We start from the raw sequence: 23495 nt of genomic DNA, 5'->3' as shown, positions 1-23495 counted from the left end.
TTTCTTTACAGTCCAACTCTCACATCCATACGTGACTGTTGAAAACACTATAGCTTTGACTAGATGGACCTTTGTTGTCAAAATAATGTCTCTGCTTTTTAATATGCTGTCTAGGTTGCTCATGGTTTTTCCTCCAAGGAGTAAGCGTCTTTTAATTTCATGGCTGTAGTCACCATCTGCAGTGACTTTGGAGCTCCCAAAAATAGTCTATCACTCTTTCCACTGTTTCCCCATCTATTTGCCAGGACATGATGGGACCAGATGCCATGATCTTAGTTTCCTGAATGTTGAGCTTTAAGCCAGCTTTTTCACTCTCCTCTCTCACTTTCATCAAGAGGCTCTTTAGCTAGTCTTCGCTTTCTGCCATGAGTGTGGTGTCATCTGCATATCTGAGGTTATTGATATTTCTCCCGGCAATCTTGATTGCAGCTTGATTCCAGACATCCAAACAGAGCGCCACGGTAGAAGCGCGGAAGACGGAAGACGCCAAACGTCCTGCGCAGCCACGCCCTCCCCAGCTGGTTAGGGTCTGGCAAGGTCTCGCGATTGGTCCTGCTCGCGCACGCCACTTCCGCTGCCTCCGCAGCCAGGTCTCTAAATGATGTTACCATTTCCGGGTTCGCTGAAGCCGCCTGAGGCGGCGCAGGCGTCGGTGTTCGGTAGTGTCCGGTCTATGGAGTCAGTTGGTGGCGGCGGCGGCGCGGAGGCAGCAGGCGGTGTCCGAGTGGGGGCCTTTGCCCCGCCAGGATGTTACCGGGCTTGGCCGCCGCCGCTGCGGCCCACAGATGTAGCTGGTCTTCCCTGTGCCGGCTCCGTCTGCGCTGCAGGGCGGCGGCCCGCGGCTCCAGCGACCGCCAGGGTGAGTGTCCCGCGCCGACCACTGACTCCGCGGAAGCCGGACTTGAAGACAAGGCCGGGCTCGGAGCCGGGTGCCTCGCCTCGGGCAGTACGCCGCCTGGCCCTGCCCCAACCAAAGAACCTTCTTTTCGGGCCTCCGACTTTGCAGTTCAGGCTACCCACCCAGCGGGGGCCCCTACAGGCCTCCTTGATCTGGTCTCGCGTACAGTTCTAGCACGGCCCCCGCGGGAACTTGGGGCCATTTCGCGGTCCCGGTGGCATCCGTGAACCCGACTGCTTCGTTTCGTGAGCATCTTGGTGCCTGGCGGTGACCGCCCGCCGCCTCCCCCAGTCAGTAGGAAATTGCTGACTCCAGATTCCAGGGTCTTTTCAGCTCACCGCCTTACCTTTATTGAGCACTTGTGACTCAGTAGATTTTCCTACCGTGCAGCTTTTCTCATGCCTAGCTTGTTTTATTAAATTTTCTGAGAGGAAGTTGGGAGTTACTGCTTAACATTTACGAATAATTATTTAATGAGAGACTCTGACAGTCCCGCAATTAATGGATGAACTCAGTTCGGTTGAAAACACTTTTTGGTGAAGAAATGTTTACTGTTTTACTGTTTTCATAATTCTTTTCCAACAATCTTTTCTGACTCAAATTTCAGTTGGCAGTTTACAAAATATCATTGAACTTGCAAGTCTTAAGTCAGGCTTACCTCCTTTTTTGCCATACCAATAGTCACTTGCAGACCGAGAGGAACAATGAGGGAGAGACAGAATCAAATCCACCCCTAACCTAATCCCCCAGATTCTTGTGGGTGAAAAGAGAATTTAAAGAAACATTTCCCCAAAGTTTATGTTTGAAAAATCTTGTAGCATGTTTGTGACTTTGCAATAAAAGTTGGAAGTTGAAGTTGTTCAAGTTTATAAGTAACACAAGCTTTAGAAACCCTTTACTGTGCAGTTATTTTAGAATATGGTCCTATTTTTGATTTGTAATAAATGTAGAAACTGGCTCATAAAATTTCAGAAGGGTTCATTTTAACAGAGCTGTTTTGGGAGACTTTGGTAGTGATAAAAACGTGTAGCTGTGGAGTTCTCCTGTAATGGGAAATACACCTGATTCTCTTGTAAACAAAATGAATCATCTGGTTGTACCGTACTCCAAAATCCAGCTAAGCTTTCTATCATGGTTGCTTCTATTGACCAAGTAGTTTCAGCCTTTTACACTTAAATTAGGTGGAGTGGCTGTTTGTTGTTGTTTGGTTGCTAAGTCATGTCCCACTCTGCAACCCAGTGGACTGTAGCCTAAATTTAGTCTAAACTGCCTTTAAGTTGGTAAAAGGAGGTGAAATAATGTAATTTGCAATTTATTCTCTGTTGAGATTTATGTGCTCTTGTCTTAACCCTCTGTGATAAGAATTGCCTGTCTCACCAGTCAGAATGACTGCAAAGTTGTTTACAGTATTACCAAAAAATTAAAATGTGTTCTCATACTTAAAAATAGTAGATTGAAAAATAAGCTTGTTGGTGAAAATTTAGTTTCAATAATGCCTAAACAGTTTTAAAAAGGGCAACAATAATTGTTATAAAACTTCAAAAGGATTGTTTAGAAAAAGTACTAATTAAGTTGGATTTCTTTCTTAAGAAAGAAATATTGGAAGAACTTTTGGGGAGAAATTTCTAGGAATAAATGTTTTTACTTTGTCAAGAAATAAAGTTTAGTGTGTGCTTCTAAAACCCCTGTGTAAATTTAAAAAGAGTAATAGAGGAAGAATCTTAAGGGAAACAACTGCTGCTTGCTGCTGTTGCTAAGTTGCTTCAGTTGTGACTCTGTGCGACCCCATGGACGGCAGCCCACCAGGCTCCTCTGTCCTTGGGATTCTCCAGGCAAGAACACTGGAGTGGGTTGCCATTTCCTTCTCCAAACTGCTGCTTATGCATGCTCAAAGATGAGAAATGCTGGTGGGTCAAATTAACACTGTAAACATTTAAAGGCAACGAGGAAAACAATATTCGAGGGCAGTGCTGTCTGAAAGAAAGATAATGTGTATCATGTATGTAATTTTGACTTGTCTGATAGCCGTGTTTTAAAAAGTAAAAACAGATGAAATTGATTTTGTTAATATAGTTTACCCAGTATATTCAAAGTATTTCAATATTATGACCAATATAAAAATTACTGAGCTATTTTACTTTATCTTTTTGAACTGTTTCTGGAGTCCAGTGTGTATTTTACACTTACAGCACATGTTCAGACTATCCACATTGAAGGTGCTCAGTGAACAGTGACTACTGTGCTGGACAGTGCAGTCACAGAGTTAGTATTCCTAATTTATAAAAAATTTTTACAAGCCAAAGTACATTCCAGTAGAATAATGGGCAAAGGAAATGAATGCATTCATAAGGGCATTTGAGTGACCAATCAAATGCAAAAATATTCCATACTTACTAATAAGTATAGAAATATAAATCTAAAGGATTAACTGCTAATTGCTTTCATATTAACTTAAGTTTTTCATAGTGATACTCCATATTGAGGGTGCAGGGAAGCAGAAACTCTTACTATTGACTGGGATATATAGATAGTTCGTCAGTGTTTTGAAGGTCAGTTATTCCTTGTACTAAAATGAACCTTTAAGGTCTATGCCTTCTCACCTAGCAGTTCTACTTAAAGGGATGTGCTTTCAAGAAATAACCAGCTACATACTAAAGTGTGCACACAAGTTTATTATTAATAGTAATAAATAGGTAACATTTACAGTTATGAAGAGTATATTACAGTTATGAAAAGTATATGGTATAATATACCATATTATGGTATATTTATTAAGGGCTGGTGATAGATGCAGCCGTTAAAAAAATACAGTTTAGAAGAATATTTAGTGACTTGGGAAAATGTTCTTGATGTATATGTCTCACTTATTTTTCATGTATTTGTGCCTTGCCTCGTTGACAAGGATTTGAGGTGGGGGGATACTCCCTTAAAGACTACAAATCAACAGATACAGGCTTTTGCTGAAATCCAAGATTAATAAAAGTATAGTTTTTACATAAAAAGATAGAAATTAACCTTTGTATTTTTAAATTTCAGTCTGTAACGTGCTGGTACTACTATATGAAAAGTAGAGTGGGGGGTTAATCCCTTAAATAACTAACAGAGACATTGACAGTTGTAAAAGGACCATTTTGGCAGAGTGACAGCAGGATTCTGTGTAGTTCAGGTTAGTGATGAGGTTACCTGTAAAGTGAGGTTAACCACAGTATATGTTTCACGTAAAGGGTTGTTGTGAGTGAGGGTCATTCAGGAAGAGGTATCAGGCATTGTAGTTGCTGATTGCATTGTACTGAACAAGACAGAATTTCCACCTCTTTTGGAAATGAGGAATGAGAAAACATACCTAGAGTGGTAGCCTAGAAGCCTGCAGGGGCCATTTTATTAGTTATGCTGGCCTGGGACTCCAGCTTTTGTAAGGAGGTGGTGACTGAGGCAAGTCATGACAGATGAAAATGAGCAAGCCAGGTGAAGATCTGGGGCAAAGAGCAATCCACGCAGAGCAAATAGAAACCCTGAGGACGAGACTTGCCGTATTCAGGAGCAGAAACATGCTGTGGCTGGAGTATGGTTGGAAGGAGACGCATGTGTGAAGTGAAATTTGAGAGGTATTGAGGAGACCCTGGTTTGATTCCTGAGTCAGGAAGATCCGCTGGGGAAGGGATCGGCTACCTACTCCAGTATTCTTGGGCGTCCCTGATGGCTCAGCTGGTAAAAGAATCTGCCTGCAATGCTGGAGACCTGGGTTCAATGCCTGGGTTGGGAAGATCCCCTGGAGAAGGGAAAGGCTACCCACTCCAGTATTCTGGCCTGGAGAATCCCATGGACTATAATCCATGGGGTCTCAAGAGTTGGACACGACTGAGCAACTTTCACTTACATAGCCTTTTGGGCCGTAGGTTTCAGGGGCCAAAAAAGGAAATGTTTTAAAAATATCATTCTGACTACTGTGTAGAGAATGGATTGGAAAGGGGAAAGTGTAAATAAGGAGATCAGTAGGGGGCTGTTAGAGTTAGTCACACAAAGAAGGTTGTAGCTGGGCCGTGGTCCTTAGCAGTGGAAATCAGTTCAGTTCAGTCGCTCAGTTGTGTCTGACTCTTTGCGACCCCATGGCCTGCAGCATGCCAGGCTTTCCTGTTCATCACCAGCTCCTGGAGCTTGCTTAAACTCATGTTCATCAAGTCGGTGATGCTGTCCAACCGTCTTCTTCCTCTGTCGTCCTCTTCTCCTTCCGCCTTCAGTCTTTCCCAGCACCAGGGTCTTTTCCAGTGAGTCAGCTCTTCACATTAGGTGGCCACAGTATTGGAGTTTTAGCTTCAGCATCAGTCCTTCCAGTGAATATCCTGAGAGTCCCATGAGCAGTGTGAAAAGGGACTGGAGATGGAGAGGTGCAGATGATTTGGAGGCGTGCTTTGGGATATAAATTATAGTGTGATAATACAGGTAGAGCATTTAGAACAGTGGCACTTGGTGAATCCTTAATATAGTAAATATTTCTCCCCCCTTTTCTAAGAAAATATTAAGAATTAAGTAAGGAAGTAGAGTTGTATGCCAAGATGCAGTGCAGAAAGTTGCATATTCCTTACATACTCAAAAAAAAAAAAAAAAGATTCCTTGTTGCTTAGTCTGTTCTGGTGAAAAATCACATCAACAGTAGTCCTGAAGGTTGAGCTGCCTGGTGTAAGTCACCAGGCAATCCTTTTGCTTGCCTGATGATTAGGCCTGAAAGGGATTTTCTTGCATTTTTTTTTGCTTGCTGAAAGTATAAAAGTAAGCTAGAGACAGTCAGTGTGCTCCTATTAGCAGAAATAATGTTAGAAGTAATTTAACAGTGGATATATTTTTAATTTAAAATTTTAGGCATTGGGGAAAATACAGAAAAGTATTAAGATACAGAGTAAAAATTACACATAATCCAGATCTGTTACCAGAGTCACCTTTAATAGTTGAAATCAACCTGTACTTTGCTCTTTTTAAAAAATGCAACATCATGGTTTAGTTATACACACGCACATATATTATCAGATTCTTTTCCATTGTATGTTATTACAAGTTATTAAATATAGTTCCCTGTCCTATACGGTAGGTCCTTGTTTATCTATTTTATGTATAAAAAGTTAGTTGCTCAGTCGTGTCCGACTGTTTGTGACCCCATGGACTGTGGCCCACCAGGCTTCTCTGTCTGTGGGAATCTCCATGCAGGATTACTGGAGTGGGTTGTCATTTCCAGGGGATCTTCCTGACCCAGGGATCGAACCTGGGTGGGTCACCTGCTTTGCAGGCAGATTCTTTACTGTCTGAGCCACCAGGTGTGTATGTTAATCCCGAGGTCCTAATTTACCTCTCCTTTGGTAACTAGAGCTTCCCTTGTGGCTCAGCTGGTAAAGAATCCGTCTGCAGTGCGGGAGACCTGGGTTCGATCCCTGGGTTGGGAAGATCCCCTGGAGAAGGGAAAGGATACCCACTCCAGTATTCTGGCCTGGAGAATTCCATGGACTGTATAGTCCATGGGGTCACAAAGAGTCGGATACGACTGAGCGGCTTTCACTTCATTTTGGTAACTACAGGTTTGTTTTCTACATCTGTGAGTCTGTTTCTGCTTTGTAAGTAAGTTTATTTTTGTCATCTTTTTAGATTCCAAACGTAAGTAATATGATATTTGTCTTTTTCTGTTTGACTTCACCCAGTATGATAATGTCTAGGTCCATCCATCTGCAGTGGTCTCAAGTAGAGAGACTGATCTCTGAGAGACTTAGGTACGTGTTTATCTCTTGTCCTTAAACTAGCCTAAAGTGAAACATTTCAAACCATTAAGAAATCTTTTTGTTTGTTTTTTAGTTATTGTTATTGCAGAAGCAACATACATAGTAGACAGAATTGTCAGTTTGCCTGGCAGAGAGTTTTTTGTATTGTTGTAGTCTGAAAAAAAAAGGCCAAATTTCCTCTAAAAGCCAGAGTAAGTGGTAGGTGACAAACCAGATTGAAGAGGACAAGGGGCGATCAGCAGCAATGTCATTAGGAGCTGCAGAGACAGAAACAGTAAAATAAAAGCAGAGAAGAGTGATTGTTGGGTTAGACTGATAAGATACCTAGCTCTGCAGTCCTGATGAAAAAGCAGCCCTTGTGTACACAGCAATGAGCAGTTCCTTGTTCAAGTCCCTAGAGTGGTGAGCACCAAACTAAAGACTCATCTGTAGCTTAACATAGCTTATTTTAGAAGTCACCTTGAAGAGAGGGTATAAATGATGGGTAATATTTTTTTTACTATCTTTTTGCCTCCCAGAATTAATTAACAAATTCAGTAATTTATTCAACAAACAGTTGAGTTTCTACTGCTGTGTTTTAGGTATTCTGTGTATTTTATTGAGTCAAATGTTGTCCTGTATATTCTGCAATTGCCTTGAAGTTTCGGTCTTGTATTCATGCCAAATATGTACTTTCAAAGTTGCTGATATCTGAAATTCCTCTAAAGTTAAAATTTAATAACTTTTTGAAACAGTGAGCAAGGAAGCTAACAAGATTACTAGGGTAGTATCACAAGGACACAGGTGTTGGGAATTCCCTGGTGGTCCAGAGGCTAGGATTATTCACTTTAACTATCGAGAGTGAGGGTCTGATCCCTGGTGAAACTAAGATCCCCATACCTTGGAGCAAGTAAGCCGGTGAGCTCTGGAGCCCGTGTGCCCAACTAGAGAGCCCACGTGTGGCAGTGAAAGACCCTGTGTGATGCAGCCAAGGCCCAACACGGCCAAATAAATAAATAAAACCTCGGTTATGGTTCATTTCGCTCGCTCAGTCTTGTCCGACTCTGCGACCCATGGATTGCAGCATGCCAGGCCCCCCTGTCCATCACCAACTTCCAGAGTTTACCCAAACTCATGTCCAATTAGTCGGTGATGCCATCCAACCGTCTCATCCTCTGTCGTCCCTTCTCTTCCTGCTCCCATCTTTCCCAGCATCAGGGTCTTTTACAGCGAGTCAACTCTTCGCATGAGGTGGCCAAAGTACTGGAGTTTCAGCTTCGGCATCAGTCCTTCCAATGAACACCTAGGACTGATCTCCTTTAGGATGGACTGGTTGGATCTCCTTGCAGTCCAAGGGACTCTCAAGAGTCTTCTCCAACACCACAGTTCAAAAGCATCAATTCTTCAGTGCTCAGCTTTCTTTATAGTCCAACTGTCACATCCATACATGACCACTGGAAAAACCATAGCCTTGACTAGACGGACCTTTGTTGGCATGGTAGTCTCTGCTTTTTAATGTGCTATCTAGGTTGGTCATAACTTTGCTTCCAAGGAGTAAGCATCTTTTAATTTCATGGCTGCAATCACCATCTGCAGTGATTTTGGAGCCCAAAAAAATAAAGTCTGACACTATTTCCACTGTTCCCCGTCTATTTCCCATGAAGTGATGGGACCAGATGCCATGATCTTAGTTTTCTGAATGTTAGGCTTTAAGCAACTTTTTCACTCTCCTCTTTCACTTTCATCAAGAGGCTTTTTAGTTCCTCTTCACTTTCTGCCATAAGGGTGGTGTCATCTGCATATCTGAAGTTATTGATATTTCTCCTGGCAATCTTGATTCCAGCTTGTGCTTCCTCCAGCCCAGTGTTTCTCATGATGTACTCTGCATATAAGTTAAATAAGCAGGGTGACAATATACAGCCTTGACGTACTCCTTTCCCCATCTGTAATCAGTCTGTTGTTCCATGTCCAGTTCTAACTGTTGCTTCCTGACCTGCATACAGGTTTCTCAGGAGGCAGGTCAGGTGGTCTGTTATTCCCATCTCTTGAAGAATTTTCCACAGTTTATTGTGATCCACACAGTCAAAGGCTTTGGCATATTCAATAAAGCAGAAATAGATGTTTTTCTCGAACTCTCTTGCTTTTTCAGTGATCCAGCGTTAGCTGTGTTTTAAAATGTTCTTATCTTTTAGAATGCATACTGAAATTTTTATGAATGAAATTATTTTATGTCTGAGATTTGCATCAAATTAATATGTAGATGAGATACTGGTGAGGTAGAGATACAACAGAGTTGTCCACAAATTGATAATTGTTGAAGCTAGGTAATAAGTACATGTATGTTTATTGTACTGTTTTTTCTACGTTTGTATATATTTAAAATTTTCTGTAATAAAATATTTTTAAAGTTAAGGAGAACTTTGAACAAGATCAAGGATCAAGTTACGAATATATTGTCATCTTCTGAGGCAAGACTTTTAGACAGTAGTAATCCCTCTTTAAACACAAAACACAATCTCTATAGAAGTGTTTCATCAGTGGGTTAAAAAAATGTTGGTGGTATATTGTTTTTGTTTGGTAATAGTCACAAAAGATACTTTGAGCAGGGCTGACAAGCAAGAACACCAGTGGTGGTGGAGAAGAAGATGCTTTCCTGGAGGGTGGTTTTCCAGGGAGAGTTTGCTTTAGCCTTTGTGTCACTAGTTTTGCTAGTGATGTATTTATTTTCATATGCAAGAAGATACGTTGTTATATTTGCTTTACTCAGCCTTTAATAAGTAGCGGCAAATGACCAAAAATAAAAACCATTCGGAGCCTTCAACAAATATTTGCCAAATGAAAGATTTAAGTTGGCGTCATGAAGTTTTTCAAGAAAACAAGTTTTAAGCCTGAAATTTGAGTGACTACTTAAGGCTGCCTTATGTCTCTCATGCATTTCAGACTACTTTCGGTATTCACAGTAATTGATGTTCCTGATGAATTCTCTGAGTCATTAAAGAAATATTTATTTTCTTTGATTTCAGAAGGCAATCTACACATGCAAATACATGAATTAACGTTTTAGGAAGATCATTATTAAGCAGTTAGAGAAGTTTCAACTGTTAAATGCTTAACTTGACTGTTTCTAATGGTATAATTTCACTGTTTTACCTACATTTTAGAAAATGTATAAATTGCACCTAAACAACGTTTTCAAGTTTCAGTCCTCAGCATAAAAATAACAGGGAGACAGGGTCACACAAGAGTAGAGACAGATTTACTTTTCTACCACTTCGATGCAAATGTGGACTACAGTTTTCTATTTCAGCCCTCCAAAGCCCACAGTCAACCCAGATGCAGCAGCTAAGGTGCTTTGTAGTTAGACTTCTATTCTTCCCTCAATTAGAATTCCCATATACTGAGGAATCTCACCAAATGTTGATTTATTTATCTGATTTTAAGAAATCAGTGACAGTATGAATGACTAATTAATATAATTCACATATCGATTGTGAAATGGAAGAGGACCGAGTTTCAGCTAGCAGAAGGAAGACGCAATGTAATTTTGAGTAGAAAGCCCTCATGACCTTTCTCCTTTCAGAGTTCTTATTCTGACAGGTATATTATGCCATTTTCTTTTAGCATGCAACCAACATACAAAATAAAGAGTACCTTTTATATGCCACAGACCTTTCAGAATAGCTGAATAATATAAATGTTTTATTTGACTTTATGTAATTTAAAAATTTTCTATATAAATTTGCAAATGAGAAAAGAAGGAATATTATCTTTATGTTTCCTTTACAGAATATAGACGCTGTATACCTAAGGGCCGATGAAACACCTGTACGGAAAGGGTGGCTTAACATTGTGCATTTGGGTGTTTATCAGAGTGCAAATTTTACTGTTACTTTGTTCTCTTTCTAATCATAGGTAGGCTTTATTGGGTATAAAAATCCTCATTACTAGTTTGTTTGAAATTTAAATTTTTTTCTTTTAGAATGGCGGAATTTAGTGACTTTTGGAAGCTTTTCAAACAGCGTTCCATGCTGTACACTGAATCAAGTGAAGCTGTATTCCACAAACGCTCAGAAAGAAGGACAGGGGTCACAGACTCAGAAAACGGAGAAAGTGCTTTCGTTAGATGACGCAGGTGTGTATAAATCTTTTAAAATAGTTGGTTTTTTCCCCCCTGTATACGGGAATAGTTTGCATGAGATTGTTCCTTGAATGTTTGATAGAACTTATAAGTAAAACCATCTGAGCTAGTGTGTTTTTCATGAGGAGCTAACTTAATTTCTTTTAATTTTTCTATTTCTTTTTGACTCAATTTTGGTAAGTTCCATTTTTTTCCTGGGAATTTATCCACTTCAGTTAAACTTAATATATTGATATAAAGTTCATGGTATTCTCTGTGTACATTTTTAAATAGCATATGTACTCTTTTTTTCATTCCTAGTGGTGTTTGTTTACTTCATTAATTTTGCCTGAGCTTTGTCAGTTTTATTATTTTTACTAGGTGATGATTTTTTTACTTTCAATCTTTATGTTGTATTTTTGTTTCCTATTTCATTAATTTCTACTCTTAGCTAATTATATTCTCCTTTCTGCTTCCTTTGTATTTATTGTTATTCATTTTTTAAAAACAGTATTTATTTGGCTGGGCTGGGTCTTGGTTGTGGCATGCCAGATTGCTAGTTGCAGCACGTGTCTTAGTTGTTGCGTGCAGGCTCTTAGTTTGACCTGGGATCAAACCTGGGCCCCTGCATTGGAGCTTGGAGTCTTAGCCACTGACCACCAGGGAAGTCCCCCGTTAATCATTTTTCAATGACCAGTTAGCTGTTTTGCTCATTAATCTTTAATTTTTTAATTGTTTTAGATCCTCATTAGTTATCTAATGTAGTATTATATGTAATACTATATAGTAATCTATATATGTCAATTCCAGTCTTCCAGTTTTCCTGTCCTTTGACTTTAAGTTTTTTTGTCCTAGTTTGATAATTTTTGTCTTTTAATGGAAAGTTTAGCCTGATTACATTTACTACAATCATTGATATATTTGGACATATTTCTGCCATTATATCAGGTGCTTCCCTGTGTGTGTGTGTGTGTGTGTAAGTGTTTAATTACTTTTTTTTGCCTCCTAATAATATCTTATTTTTCTTATTCCCTTATCCCCGTTCCCTCATATACACAAACATACACACACTTGCTTGGGAGGTATATGCTTTATGTATGTGTTAAGTCTAAGGGTAATTGAAAAGTTTACTTTCCTTCTGAAAAGTAGAGTTCAGAATGTTCACTCTGGCCACCCACTCTGAACTTACATGTTATTTGTTGGCTAGTATCTTGTATCTGTTCTACTCTCTTTTCCTTCTCTAAAATTTATATCATTATTTAAATTTTTAATCTAAAATCTTTGTTAACCATCTTTTCTTATGTCTCTGCTTTTCTGTCTGATGTGTCGATACATCCTATAGAAATTTGTTTAGGTGAGACTTTATAACAGTGAAGGCACATTTAATACATAGCTTATTCCATTGTCTTTTGGCCGACACTGTTACTGCTCAGAAGTCAGATATCATGCCTTTGTTTTCATGTCTTTTCTGTTTGCTTTTAAAATTTAACTTTATTTTGAAAGTCTTTTTCTTTGGTGTAAAATTTAGTTTTACCATGAAATGAGTAAAATGAGTACTTTGCCTGAGATTTGTTGGGCTTCCTGGATCTGAGAATTGTCATTTTTCTACAATTCTGGAATTCTGCAGTTCTCTATCACTGCCCCTGGGCTTCCCCAGTGGCTCAGCAGGAAAGAATCTGCCTGCACATTACAAGAGCCGCAGGAGACCTGGGTTCCATTCCTGTGTCAGGACGATCCCCTGGAGGAGGGCATGGCCGCCCACTCCAGTATTCTTTCCTGGAGAATACTATGGACAGGAGCCTGGCGGGCTACAGTCCTAGGGTTGCAAACAGCCTGACACAGAAGAACTGACTTAGCATGCATCCCTTGAAGTGTGTATTACCACTTCTCAATTCTCTGTTCTCCTTTGGAACTCTGTTCAGAAATCTGAAATATTCACTGCATCATTTTCCATGTCTCTAAACTCTCTGACATGCTTTGTCTTTCTTTATCTTTCTGGCCTGACTTCTGGACTATTTTCTTAGGTCTGTGTAGTTTACTAATTCTCTCTTAGTAGTTGCCTCTAATCTGCTGGTTGGTACCTTGTTGGGTTTTTAGTTTTAATGATTATATTTTTCATTTCTAGAAATTGTGTATTTTTATTTTTCAGCTTGCTTGGTTGGTCTCTTGTGTGTTTTCAAACTTCTCTTTTATTAGACATTAAACATAGCTATTATATATTCTGTGACTGAAAATTCTGCTATCTGAAATCTTTTGGTTTTTGCTGTATTACCTTTTTCTTCCATTTCCTGCTTTCATTCATGACGATCTGCTTTTAAACTGAGAATTGTTCATTTTCCCTTAGTTTAGCATCTTTGAACTGTTTGCTGTCTCTGACTGAGGATGTGCTCCTGCACAGAGTCTGCGCTGCCTCTCTCCTGCTGGGAGACAGCTGGGGCCACATTAGCGGCACGAGTTCAGCCTGGAGATTTGTGAGAGCTGCCTCATCCCTAGGATTTTCAGGGGGGTGTTTTCTTCTCCACCACTTAACACAAAAGTCGGGGCAGGCTTGCTTCTTTGCTGACTCCTTTTCTGTGTGTTTTCTTGTTGATGTGTAATTGCTTAGTTGTGTCTGATTCTTCGCCACCCCGTGGAATGTAGCCTGCCAGCCTCCTCTGTTCATGGGATTTTCCAGGCAAGAACACTGGAGTGGGTTGCCATTTCCTTCTCCAGGGGACCTTCCCAACCAGGGGATCAACCAAACCCTGGGCATCTCCTACTTTGGCAGGCAGATTCTTTACCACTGAGCCGTCAGGGAAGCCCCATGTGTTTTCTCTAGGTCACAGTTATGCCGTGTCTACCTTTGTTTCTGGGTATCTCCTGTTACCAGAATTCTAGAGAATTCTGCTAGAGATGTAGAGCCTAACAGGAGATACCCAGAAACAAAGCTAGACACTTGGCATAACTGTAGAAATAGAACCTCAAAGAGTGTAAGCTTCAACAGAAATCATCAGGGAAACAACTGACCTTGGTGTGCTCTCATTCTGTAGAGGTCCTGCTTTCCCTTCATATTTGCCCCCTTCAGATCACTTTGCTAGCTTAGCAATGCATTTGAAAAGATATTTTTTCAGGATATCTAGTCCACTGTGCAGCATTAAAAAGAAGTCTTTTTATTTATTCATTAATTTATTGAAGTATTTATTGAGCACTTTTTATATGGCAGCACATGAGAATGAGTTTATATTTTTTATTACTGAAACAGAAAATTAAGCAAAAAAAAGTATAGTAAGTACTATGGTGGAAGAAATACTGTGTGCTGGAGGGACACCCGGGTCTTGAGTGGTTGGGGGAGGTTTCCATAAGGAAATGCTATCCAATTAGTGACCTGAAAGTAGGTATTGGTGTGATGAATGGTGGAAAAAAAAGATAATGCTGCAGGTAATTCACTGTGACCAGACTAGTGAGCAGAGCGCCTCATGGTGGGGTTGGTAGTTTTGAAAGGGGTAAAACTCAAGAGATAAACAGTAGTCAGATCAGGGTTTTGTTCAGGAGTTTGGACTGTTTTGTAGGCAGTGGGAATCTGTTGGAATATTTGAGTAGAGGAAGTGCTTAATCATATTTAAGATGTTAGAAAGATAACTCGATGCAGACTGGAAAACAGATTGCAAAGGAAGGAGACTGCAAACTGATGATGAGGCTCTGGACTCGATTAATGGCAGCGACTTCCTTAAGGGAGTAGGTGAGTGTGAGAAATTTAGGAGCTGAATAACTGACTTCATTGAATTTGGTGGACTGAAGAGAGAGTCAGTAAAGGACAGTGCGTGGTTATTGGATTTGACTGGGCTGTTGTGTTGGTGATGTCATTGACTTCTGAAAGTAGAAATACCAAAGCTGGAATGTATATTACTGAGAAGTTGAGGGTTCAGCCTTGGACATCTGAGTTGTAGGGGCCTCTGGGGCGTTCTAATAGATGACTACTAGTAGGCAGTTGGCTATGCTACTTTTCTGCCGTGAGACATTATCTCTTTGGCTGGATTGCTTCCACTCTCACTTTCTCATCGTATTTCAGCCAAACCATTTTCCTTTTGGTTCTTAGAAAATAAGAAAATGCCAAGCTTGTTCTTGTTATAGGGTGTTTGTTCTAGTTGCTTTAACTTTCCAAGATGCTCTTCTTTATCTGGCTGACCCCTTTTGGTAATTTACATCTTACATGACATGTCAGCTCTGCACACCCAGGCAGTCCTTGATATTACTCTAGTTTTAATTCTCTGTGTGGACATCACTTATTACTAACTGATATGTTTAGTGTGTTTTATTTATTTTTTCCCCTTGTATCCGTACCTCATCACAGCAGGAACTTCAGTGCTGAGAGCAGAGGTTTGCGTATAGCAGGCTTAATAAATTTGTAAATGAGTTCTAACCTGGGGATAAGGATGTCGGAGTTTTTAGCTGTACCCAGGTGGCACTGAAGTCATGAGTGTGTTTGAGACAGTACAGGGGGAGGGTTTAGATTGGGGAGGTGAGAGCTAGTCCGAAATCCCCAGCGAGTGAGGGGTGGAAGAGGAGAAGCTTGCAAAGAACAGTTGAGGAGGAGCAGCCTGGAGAGGAAGGAGAAGAGCCAAGGAGAGGGTGGCGTTAGCAGAGTGTTAGAAGAATAATAAACATTTCAAGACCATCTTTCCTTTAGTTGGATGTCTTTCACAGGAAAGATTTTACAGATTCCTTGAGAAACCTGTGTTTATGTTTATCTAGGGAAAGAGCAAATTAGCTATGATGGCGGTGGTCAGGCTCTCTTGCCCCCACACCCTCTGGCTCTTGCCCCACGTTTTGTAAGTAATGATTATATAACAGCTGAGATCGCTTATACCACTGCGCATGCACGAGACGAGGGAGCCACTTGGCCACGGGCTGCCATGCTCTTGGTTGTGCGCATGTATATATAAGCTCCACCTGAAAAAGCCCGTGGGGCTGCGTGACGGCTGCATTATGGTGGTGAGGCTGTGTTACAGCGTGTCCGCTGGGTCAGCCACGAGAGGAGAGAATATAGCATGCGTGCTGCTGCTAGGCCGCTGCGCCAGCCCGGGGAGAATACACGTGTCCGCGGTTCCTGCGGCTCTTCTCTTTCCTGCCCCCCTCTTAGCTCGCCCCCCACCTGCCCTGGGCTCAGGGGTCACTGCACAGTGAGAGACTGCAGACAGCTTATCATGCCTGCTTTTCATCCTTTTCCCGAGGCCGCACCCTCTCTTTGCGCTTATTATCCAGTTTTAGTGAGTCTCTTCTCTTTTCCTTGTGGTGATGGAGAACTGCTGGGGTAAATATTGAGAGTTTGATATTAGAGGATGAAGGAATGGACAGTACCATGAGTCCCTAAGTTCCAGAAATAGGCATATTTATTTAGAATGTTGAGATGGGAGAAGAAACAGATCGTAGAATAATGTAAAGGTAAAACATTTATATTATAATGCTATTGTGAGGTGAACATTGACTCAGGCAAAGATATTTAATGTTGGTTCTACTTTACAGAATGCTTGAAATTGAAATCTGTGACTCAGTTTCTTTTTTCTCTGCTGACTTGTGAAATTAAAATATTAGTATATTCTATTCTATTAGAACTACATTGTTTACTGATGGTTTTATTTTGGGCTCAATTTTTCAGAATTTTCTTAGGCCAAATTACACTTTGTCAGCCATCAGATTGGAGAAGGAAATGGCAACCCAGTCCAGTATTCTTACCTAGAGAATCCCATGGACACAGAAGCCTGGCAGGCTACAGTCCATGGGGTTGCAAGAGTCGGACAGAACTTTGCGACTAAACCACCAGCCATCAGATAGACAGCAAGTAATTGCGTGATTGAAAGATAATTTGTATATTTAAGAGTTTGAGATTGACTTTTGAATAATTCAAATCACATGGTAAAGTCAGAAACAGCTCATTAAGAGGCAGAGACTTGCTAAGGAATCGTTAAGTTTTTAAGGAGCATTCAGATGTTTTAAATTTTAGTAAAATCAGTTTTAATTTTGCTAATGACAGCAGATGTGTGGCAAACAGCCAGGGCTTGAGCTTAAAACAAAATGTCTGGAGATATTCAGGATAGAATGTCTGGTTGCTTATTGAAATCATCAAGATTCTACTCCAGTGATCCAGTGTAAATTTATTAAGATGGTGGTATGTAAAAAAAGTATTCCTACATGTGTTTGAGCCTTTTACTAGCATTTCTTGTTTGTGAGTCTTAACACTATATATTTAGTAATATCTAGACAATTTGTGGTAAGAATATCCAAAAATGTCAGTATTAGAGCACCTCATTTTATGTGATTTGTTTGAATGACTTTGATCATTGTAGAAAGAAGGGCTGTCTGTGAAAATTTAGATAGTACATTTCAGTTCACAAACAAAATGAGTGTTCAGAGCTTAATATTCTACCATCCCATGCCTTCACTTTTGTCTGCGCAGGGCTCTATTCCCCAAAACAAAATTTTAAAGTAATTGATACATAGATTCTATAGATAAAGATGCTTCAGAATTTGTTTGCTGTATAGCCAGACAGAAATAAAACATCAGTCATTTAACTGATCATGTCAAATGTTGGAAGCCATAGTTGCTAATTAAATAGAAGTGTTTTTAGGCCTCTTTTTTGTTTGTTTTTAACCAGTGTGTCATCATAACTTACTTAGAATCTGATGAAAAGTGAAAATAAAGCATTTTTGGATGTTCTGTACATGTTTTAGTTATGGAAACATACCATGTTAAGTCATTTCCCCAGTGGCTTTCCCCGAAAAATTAATTGAGAAATATACTAAATATTACAGGTAAGATTTTTTTGCTTGTATTTTGAAGAGAGTTTTGTTTTTGTTAATGTGCCTATTCTGTTGATATTTAATTTATACACAAGAGCGTTAAAAGAAGGTAAATCAACGGATTGGCAGAGATTTGGATCAGATAGCAATAACCTTGTTGAAGGAATGCTCTGAGGTAACCATTCAACTTCTCACTCACTGGTGTGATAGACTGAATATACAAAGTGAAAACTGAGTCCAGAAGTAACTGGACTCAAAAAAGGATGTGTCCAAGAATTGAAACAGAAGATCCTGGCCTCTGGGCTTGTAAGCGGGCACTGGCATCCAGGAGTTTGGCTCATTTGGGGTAATGGGCCTGTCAGTGCCATACATAGCCAGACTCACTGTGTGAATTTACCCATCCACTCTCCCGTAGGAGGCTGAGCTGGCCTCTTCCGTTTGTTATCTGGGGCTCTGTGTTACAGGAGGCTGTCGGGTAGGTGGAGGCAGCAGAAAGAGCAGGAACCTCAACCTTTCTGCTGGCTGGCAGACTAAACTGGAGCGTAGTCATTTCAAACTGGCAGTGTGAGATCTGGTTCAGGACAGAAGGGTTGGATTGAGTTCTGGGCAATAGATCAATGAAGAGGAGAGTGAAACAATATATCCTATCAGAATAAGACTGCAAATTCCAAAATTTAGAAGTACATGAAGGATCATATTGTAATATATAAATTAATCAAATCAATATATTATACACCTTAACCTTGTCAATTATATCTCAGTAAAAAATACACAAAGAATTCTAGCACAAGAAAGTCAACAAAATCAACAGTCAAATATGAATTAATGCCAGATAATTTTAAACTAACAGCCCAGGAGAGGGAGGTGGGAGGAGGGTTCAGGATGAGGAACACATGTAAATCCATGGCTGATTCATATCAGTGTATGGCAAAAACCACTACAGTATTGTAAAGTAATTAGCCTACAACTAATATAAATAAATGAAAAAAAAAAACAGCCCAAATTGCTTTGAATAAGTTTAATATCCTCAAAAGAATAAAGTACTCATAGTTTGAAATACAAACTGGCAGAAATAAAAGCATAACAAGTAGATCTGGAAGAGCCAGTGAGAATGCCTAGAAATGAAAGTTTGATCATTAAAATAAGAATATAATATATTGAGTAGCCATAGTCAAATAGAGAATTAGTAAATTGAAATTCATTCTGGATGTGCATAAGAAAGTAAAAAGATTTTCCAAAAAAAAAGCTTTTGAAAGGCATGAAGCTTTAGCCTATATTTAACAGGCATTTCAGGAGAGAGGATGGAGAAATTATATATAAAGAGATAATGGATGAGAATTTTTCAGAATTTGAGAAAATCAATCTTCAGATCAAAAGTACACTTTTAGTACTAAACAGGATAAATGAAATCCATAGATTTCAAAACTGAGAAAGAAACAACCCAACTTAGCTTCCAAAAAGTCAGGCGGCTGTTAGTGCAATTGTTATTACTCTTTTGAAGTAGACTTTTCATCTGCAACAATATGCAGAAAATAAAGGAGGAATGATTTGAAGTACTGTCTATGAAATGGTCAGAGGAAAAATAAGTGTTCCCTAGAATTTTACATGGTCTAAATACTCATTGGGGTTTTAAAAGGATTATATCACGTAATAAGTACAGTCTCATGAGCTCTTGGGCTCCCCAGGTAGCACTGGGGGTAAAGAATCGGCCTGCCAGTGCAGGAGATGAAGGTTCAGTCCCTGGGTGGGGAAGATCCCCTGGGGAAGGAAACGGCTACCCATTCCAGTACTCTTGCCTGGGGAATTCCACAGATGGAAAAGCCTGGCGCACTGCAGTCCACGGGGTCGCAAAGAGTCGGATGCACCTGAGCACGCAAATAATCATTTCAGGGGAAAGGCAAAATAACATTTCACATGTAAAAATGACTTATCATTGACTACTAAACTACCCATATTCAAAACAACTACTCAAATACCTGTTTCTGTAAGATGCAGAGTAAATTCAGGGAAAGAAGAGTTGGGACAGTGAAGAGCAAGAAAGAGTTTAAATGTGTTAGTAAAGTTATTAATGGTAAAAGTAAACTTTAGTAAGAGAAGTTTCAGTGGTTAAAGATATTTTTCTTGTTCAGAGGAAGGTAGAGATGGTGAATAACCTTACAGATGATTAGAAAGATTTAGAGGAAAGCATGTATGTTAAATTTCTAAATGGAATCATGAAAACATTAGAACTTGAATCTTGTAAATTAAAAAACCAGCATGGAGGTGGGGTGAGAGGAGAATATAGAAAATTTTATCACTTTTAACTGATGGCCAGAAAGGCAAAAGGAAGAAGAAAAAAGGATAGTAAACCAAAGACAGACAGTAAGGTGGCAGAAGTCTAAATCAGGTAACCAGGTTAGGCTTCATGGTGTTGCCTATCATATATAGATGCATATTCTAAATATGTAGAAATGGTTATTTTCCCTATTTCATTACTTCCTCCTCCATAAAAATAAGATCATCACTCTATTTCTGATCGTGATCCCTTGGCTCCATCCTCTTCTTACTGAGAGCCCAGGTCCTGCTTCACCGTCTCGTCTCCGTTCCTCACCTCCGCCTGCTGCTCCCACCACTGCTCTGTCTGCCGGAACTGCTGTCGTCCAAAGGCTACCAGTGATCTCCACATTGCTGATCCAGTTTTCACTTCTGTCCTCTTTTCCTGAAAACATACAAGTATCAACTTATAAACCAATGTTATTTTAAATACAGAGGCATTGTAGGAAAGTTGTTGAAAGAGTAGACTGATAAAATGCCTCGGGTTTTAATCCTGACTGTACTTCCATGTTTAAAATACTAGCTATGTGACCTTGAGGGACGTTCCAAATAAGATTAATAAGATGAAGATAATAATAGTACTTACCTCAGAGCAGCTTTGTGAGGATTAAATGAAATAATGCATATAAAGGACATAGTACTGTATGTGGCACATGGTAAATAGTAAATGTAAGCTATTATTAATAGACTCAAAATGTTATTTTATTATTATTTTTTAAAAGATTTAAGAAATATATTGAATATTTGATACATAAAGAGATAAAAAACATTACCACAATAAGTGCATAATTTCAACAACTTAGTTCAGTTCAGTTATTATTGCATGAGGATATAATAAGGGAAGATATTTTAAGGATGAGGTTTTTATTACAAAATACTTAATACATGTATAAGAATATATGTAATCAACACCTATAATTTACCACCTAACCTTGTAATTTACCACCTAACCTAACCTTGCAATCTTGATCACATTTTTGTTATCCTTAATAACTTCTTTTCATAGTTCCTTTCACCCTTTGTATCCATGTGACTGTCCTGAATTTTGTGTTTCAATCTCTTGAGTAAAAAAAAAAGGGATAGGTTTAGACAATTGTGTATGTCCTTAATTGTTTAGCTTATTTTTCTACTTTATTGTGATAGTTTATTGTATGTATGCTTTTTTTTTTTTTTTTTTTTTTTTTTTTTTTTTTTTTTTTTTGGGTTTTGTCATGCATTGATATGAATCAGCCATAGATTTACACGTATTCCCCATCCCGATCCCCCCTCCCACTTCCCTCTCCACCGGATGTATGTATGCTTCTGTGATTTACTTTTTCATTAAAATTTTTGCCATGATTTATCTTAATTGTATATGTGTCTAGTTCATTAATTTTCATTGAGATAGTTACAGCATGTACTTTTGGGGGCTGTTGTGTGAATTAAATAAGTTGATGCACATTAAGTGCTTAAATAGTGCTTGCAGTTACCTTAATAGTAAAGGTGCAAAGAAAAATAGCCATTATGATGTTCTTTCTTCTTTACTGATGTACAGAATGCTGCTGAATGAATGTAACATGGCTTCTTTGTTCTCATGCCTGTGGACATTCGGGTTGTTTGCAGTTTGAAACAACAGAATGCAGTACTGCTTCGAATGTTCATCTTTTTATACCCTTGTACAAGTTTCTATGTGCCAAGTATGTTGACCTAGAAGTAGAATTGCTAAGTTGTAGGTTACACGCGTGTTCAGCTACATTAGATAATGCTAGTTTGTTTATCAAGATTATTGTGCCTGTTTGTATTTCAGCCAGTAGTGTATGCGTTACCATTGCTCCATACCCTTGCCACCCCTAGGTGTTATCATGTCTCATGCTTCATAATCCCATGGTTGCTAAATGGCATCTTGTGATTTCATTTGGATTCTGTTAATAACGAGGCTGTCATCTCTTCATATGTTTATTGGTTATTTGTATTTCCTTTCCTGTGCAAGTCTGTTCTTGTATTTTGCCCTTTTCTGTTTTTCTAACGGGTTGTCTTTTTCTTAACACATTTGGAGGAATTCTTATATATTCTTCATACTTATCCTTTGTTGATTGTATTTGTTGGAAATACAGTCGCCCAGTTTGAAGCTTTCTTTTCTGTATATTGTTGCCTATTAATCTTGCGTGAGTGCTAAGTTACCTCAGTTGTGTCCTACTCTTTGCAACCCTGTGGACTGTAGCCCACCAGGCTCTTCTGTCCATGGGATTTCCCAGGCAAGAATACTGGAGTGGGTTGCCATTTCCTCCTCCAGGGGATCTTCCCAACCCAGAAATTGAACCTTCATCCCTTGTGTCTCCAGCATTGGCAGTTGGGTTCTTTACCACTAGTGCCAATGAATCACATAAATGCCTTAGTCTTTAATCATTAATTTTCCTGTAATTGATTGTTTATGGTATGGGTAGATTACAGTTTCATTTTATTAAACATTTTTTGAAGTGGGGGAGAGTTGTATCATTTTCCAATAACCATTTAATAGTCATCCTTCATTGAATAGCATCTCTAGAACAGTTTGGGGGTTGAAAAATCAACATGTGTTTTGTTCCTTGTTTTAAACTATGGTATTTGCTACAGGTTTGCTTTACCCTGTAAGGTATTAAAAGGAATTCCTTTTGTCCTAATTTTTCTTAAAAAGGTTTGAAACTTGCATGGTGCTGAATTTTATTAAGTGCTTTTTGGTTAGCTCCTGAAATGATCCTATAGTTATTTTCCTTCAGTCTGTTAATAAGAGGAATTAATAGATTTTCTAATGTTTAACTGGGCTTCCCTGGGAGCTCAGTGGTTAAGAACCCTCCCTGCTAATGCAGGAGATGCAGGTTCAATCCCTGGGTCAGGAAGACCCTCAGGCGAAGGAAATGGCAATCTGCTCCAGAATTCTTGCCTGGGAGATCCCATGGACAGAGGAGCCTGGCGGGCTACAGTCCATGGGGTTGCAGAAGAGTCGGACGTGACTTAGCAACTAAACAACAACAGCAATGTTTAACTACTCTTTCATCCTGAGGTACATCCTAGGATTTGTCTTGGTCTGTGATATATTATCTTTCTTTTACATTGCCAGATTGTTTTAGCAAATGTTCATTAAGTTTATAGGGTTTATATGAAAACAACTACTTAAAATAACTTTTAATCTTCACAGCAGAAAATATGGGTGCAGAACTGAAAGCTCCAATTATTAAGCAAGAACCTCTCCAAGTAAGAGGTAAATATATTTTATTCTATTTTTTATTATAATGGTGTTTTGAATTAAATATATAAAATTAGTTTGTATAGATATCTTTATAGTTATAAAGGTATATTCATTTTTACTTTTTAAAAAATATATTGACCATAAGGATTTATTCTATTTATAACTAATTTTCTACTGAAATTTGCATTCTGGTCATAAATTTTATGGTAATTGTTATTTCAAAAGCCCAAAGAAAGGAATAAAGGCAAATAAAAATTGTTTTATCATTTTTAGAAAAGTAATTCTGTACATTTTAGAAAAGTAAAGAACTAGAAGCTAATACCATATTGAAATCAAGATAGTTTGGACATTCTTGATTTCCATTTCTAGGAGTGATTAAGTAATGGAGGAATTCTTGTTTGCACTTCTCGTCTTTATAATTGGGCTATGGGCTCCCATGTCCAA

The 23495-nt window shown here is 39.1% G+C and overlaps 1 protein-coding gene across 2 annotated transcripts in view; it reads left to right on the top strand.

Annotated features, from left to right (window-relative positions):
- Positions 1 to 617: 617 nt before the first annotated feature.
- SLC30A9 (solute carrier family 30 member 9) overlaps positions 618 to 23495 on the top strand; it is a 77558-nt gene continuing 54680 nt past the window's right edge. Inside the window, exons 1-3 of one of the 2 annotated variants that reach the window (XM_043438391.1) lie at positions 618 to 859; positions 10619 to 10771; positions 23004 to 23063. In XM_043438391.1, the coding sequence (XP_043294326.1) occupies positions 748 to 859; positions 10619 to 10771; positions 23004 to 23063 (325 nt within the window). In that variant the 5' untranslated portion in view covers positions 618 to 747. Of the gene's footprint in view, positions 860 to 10618; positions 10772 to 23000; positions 23064 to 23495 lie in introns of both variants that reach the window. The other variant, XM_043438390.1, reaches the window with a different exon arrangement.

The sequence above is a fragment of the Cervus canadensis genome, chromosome 19 (assembly GCF_019320065.1).
Source record: "Cervus canadensis isolate Bull #8, Minnesota chromosome 19, ASM1932006v1, whole genome shotgun sequence".
In the NCBI taxonomy this organism is placed as follows: Eukaryota; Metazoa; Chordata; class Mammalia; order Artiodactyla; family Cervidae; genus Cervus; species Cervus canadensis.
Note: the sequence above shows the minus strand (reverse complement) of the source record. Positions and strands in the feature narration are given on the sequence as shown.